This window comes from Dufourea novaeangliae, unplaced genomic scaffold (assembly GCF_001272555.1).
Source record: "Dufourea novaeangliae isolate 0120121106 unplaced genomic scaffold, ASM127255v1 scaffold170, whole genome shotgun sequence".
NCBI lineage: Eukaryota > Metazoa > Arthropoda > Insecta > Hymenoptera > Halictidae > Dufourea > Dufourea novaeangliae.
Window position 1 is genome coordinate 182,052 of NW_015374081.1, and position 4,035 is coordinate 186,086.

Consider the following 4,035-nt stretch of genomic DNA (forward strand, 5'->3'; position numbering starts at 1 on the left):
ACCAGGCTTAAATTGCTCGATATACTTGTGAATTTGAATAATAGCAATAGATGATCTGAAATGATCTTACAATTTTCCCCGGTGCGATCCAAACCACAGAATATCACAGTATAGAGGGGAGTATTGAGTTCCGTAACGTCTTCTGGGAGACACGCTGGGGCGGAACTAGGGTTGACGGTGCAGATATATGTGTTTTGTGGCTCTGTGTTGTCGGTTGCACAGAGCATGTTCGATGAATCGAGCAGTCGAACTGTACAGAACTGTATCGAGCAGGAAGAGGGAGTCGTTCGGGGAGGGGGTAAAAGGGAGTGGAGTGCGCGGTTGTCCGGGCGGCCATTGCGGGTACATTGTCCGAAACCGCGAATGCAATTGAGTGCTGTGTGCGACACCAGTGAAATCCAAGAAAATCAAAGGTCATTCCCGAAGAAAGGTGATTCGTGTGAAGCCCGGGACGCGCACGAGACCCCGGCCCGATGGCTGAATCCGATAAATTGAATATCGACGACATTATAGCTCGGCTCTTGGAAGGTAAAGTTCGTTTGGCCTGTGTGCCCTCTATAAGGGGGGGTATCATGGGACGAAACTGTCGTCCGCCTCATCCTTTTGCACGCGTTTCCTCCATCTTCGTGTTTCAATACGATGCGACCAACTTCCACCAACCGATGGCTATAACGTTCTCTCTTTCTCTCTCTTTCTATTTCTTTCTATCTCTTTCTATCTCCTATCGAGAATATCGCACAGCCTCACCTTTTATTTTTCTCCTCTCCCCCTTTTTTTTTTCTTCTCTTTTATCTTTCTTCTACAGTGTCTTTAGTCTTTTTTTGTTCGATTACGCAACTCTTAGTCAGTTTGGAATACGATGACCGACTCTACAATCGTTTGTTTACGCGAAGCGATATTGACAGTGCCTAACCGAAATCCTCACTTGTTGGGCGAGGCTTCTGTTCTTTCTTGTCTTCGATGATTACCCTTATACATTCCACACCGCAACTTTCAATGCCGCTTTCGCTCCCTTGTGACAGCTGATCTGCAAACCGATTCAAATATACCAATAAACGATGCATATTCGTTCCATGATCTGTCTTGGTATCTTCTCCAGGTCTGTTCTTATAACAAGCAAAGCACTGGCTGCACGTATAAACAATAAAATAATTACAAGTGCTGTAAACATGACACTTGCTCGAGTTCTTATTATTACTTCCTCTTAAACGACATAGATACATTGCTCTTAGTTTCAAGCATTTGTTTGTAATTAACTAACAACATTTTGGGCATTTACTTGTATCAGATGTAAATGGGGATAATTTGATCTTACAGTGCGAGGAGCCAGGCCAGGGAAGAATGTACAGTTGACAGAAGGAGAAATAAAGGGACTATGTCTAAAGTCACGCGAAATTTTTTTATCGCAACCAATTCTATTAGAGCTCGAAGCACCACTCAAAATATGTGGTAAGTTATCAGAAGTTTATGATCTAGACTTTGTGTGCCAATATAGATATACTATTTGGAATGCATATATATCAGTCTGCATTTCTGTATTTATGAGTAATTTTTTATTTTAAGGTGATATTCATGGACAGTACTATGATTTGTTACGACTATTTGAATACGGCGGATTTCCACCGGAAAGCAACTATCTTTTCTTAGGGGACTATGTGGATAGAGGAAAGCAGTCTTTGGAGACAATTTGTCTTCTCCTTGCCTACAAAATCAAATATCCAGAGAACTTTTTTTTACTCCGTGGTAATCATGAATGCGCATCTATTAACAGGATATATGGATTTTATGACGAATGTAAGTGGTTTTTAACCGAGCTGAATGTATTGTTTTGAAAAAAGTTAAATATTTAAATCGATGGTGTCATACCATACAGGTAAACGTCGATACAATATTAAACTATGGAAAACGTTTACGGACTGTTTCAACTGTTTACCGGTTGCCGCTATAGTCGACGAAAAAATATTTTGTTGTCACGGTGGTCTTAGTCCAGACCTTCAGCACATGGAACAAATCAGACGTATTATGCGGCCAACGGATGTACCCGATCAAGGTTTATTATGCGATTTGTTGTGGTCGGATCCGGACAAAGACACAATGGGCTGGGGAGAGAACGATCGTGGCGTATCGTTCACGTTTGGAGCCGAAGTTGTTGCCAAATTTTTACATAAGCACGACTTTGACCTCATATGTCGTGCTCATCAGGTATGTGTGCCACATTATATGTTACATCGTTAAATTTAGCACATTGGTCGTTTAACTCGTTGCGTCGCGTGTCTAAATCCTATTAACGGATTTATGATATGCCGGATTGGAACTTCAATCTCGCACATGCTTCTAAGTATGTAGTACCTATCCATTACTGGAATCTCTGGTCTGCATGAAAAGCATAGCGTGCCATAGAAAAAAAGAGACATAATGGAAGATTTCTGAAAATTTCAGGTTGTCGAAGATGGCTATGAATTTTTTGCAAAACGACAGTTGGTTACCTTGTTCTCTGCACCAAATTACTGCGGCGAATTCGATAATGCCGGAGCTATGATGTCCGTGGATGAAACTCTAATGTGCAGTTTCCAGATATTAAAACCAGCCGACAAAAAAAAGTTAACGTACGGTGGTTTAAACGCAGGCAGACCAGTGACACCTCCACGAGGTGGAAATAACAAGAGCAAGAAGAAGTGAAGTCCTTAGATTTGTTTGACAGCCCTCCCTGCCCCCTTCTTTGAACGCAATGCTTACAACTTTGAAACAGTAATTCCTTCCTTGAAATCTACCTACCATCTTGTAAGACTCGATCAAGTTTTTGTACGGGAAAGACGTTATCGTTATTTTTCCTAGCGTCGCTACAATCGTTGTGAATATTACTGTATTAACATACTGCTTCCGAAGTCATCGTAAATTCCAACAATCCGTATCCAATGACGACGCATAAAGAGGAGAAGAAATCCGGAGGGGCGTTGTTTATTAAGTAAAGAAAAAAAAAAGGAAAAGGTCTTTGTTAATAGAAGAGTTCAGAGTAAACGACGAATGAAAAATATTATTCAACTTGTGTCTATAAAAAGAAGGTAACGCGTCAAGCTCGACTACTACCGATTAGATTAGAAGTCCTCAATGGCTATTAGATGAGGTTCTACGTGGAGAATACTGGGTGTCCCAAAATAGGTGTTAGTCCTTGAAAGGAGTGATTCTTCGGTTGGTTTGAAACAACTTTATTCTTAGCGAAAAAGTTCTCCGAGGCTTTGTTAACGAGATATTGTATTACGAACAAGCAAGTCGGCATGAATCGAAGGAAACTGTTTGTTTGTGTGTGGGTGTGGGTGTGGGTGTGTGTGTGTGTGTGTGTGGATGTGGGTGTTTGTGTTTGTGTAGCACAGCAAATGAAAAAGACGTAACAAATAAAATCGAACTTGTCATTTGCTATTCTACGCAGTTCCGTTCAGTACCTGCCGCGGCTTGTTTGTTCGTAGTACAAGCGAACGCGCATATCCAACGCTACCACGGGAGCTCAGCCGGTAGATTCGCGCTCTGATTGGTCGGGGTTTCTCGTTAATATCTCGTTGACAAAGCTTTGGAGAACTTTTTCGCCAAGGAAAAAGTTGTTTCAAGTTAGCCCAGGAATCAGCTCTTTTAAGGACTTGGACCTATTTTGGGACACCCTGTATATCATGACGAAGTTAAAAAACGTAAAGAAAGAATTGGTTCTCGAAGTTTTCGCATTGACATTTTCTTTGGTACTTCTGCAAGGCGAATTAATTCCAGAACCGTTCTTGTTACGATCGATTAGAAATTATAGCATGATACGATTGACACGTTGCCAGGGACAATTTTATTCTACATATTGAACCATGCATCGTTGGCATGATCTGTATGCTTCGTAGCGGTTCTCTCAACGTATATAATATTATTATTGTCGTATACGTAGAAATTTTCGACACGGTAAGTGTTTCAGAGATACTATACGTAGTTATGGCTGGCTTCATTATATTCCTGTAAAATACAGAAAATTTGTAAACTACACATAGATACAACCTTGACGAT

At 41.0% G+C, this 4,035-nt stretch overlaps 1 protein-coding gene across 1 annotated transcript; it reads left to right on the forward strand.

Annotated features, from left to right (window-relative positions):
* The first annotated feature begins 272 nt into the window (after nt 1-272).
* On the forward strand, nt 273-3,560 carry LOC107190712 (serine/threonine-protein phosphatase alpha-2 isoform). Its single transcript, XM_015579568.1, has 5 exons — nt 273-528; nt 1,318-1,449; nt 1,564-1,794; nt 1,874-2,202; nt 2,440-3,560. Exons 1-5 carry the CDS (start codon nt 474-476, stop codon nt 2,677-2,679), a joined length of 987 nt encoding a protein of 328 aa, XP_015435054.1. The 5' UTR covers nt 273-473; the 3' UTR covers nt 2,680-3,560.
* The last annotated feature ends 475 nt before the right edge of the window (nt 3,561-4,035 follow it).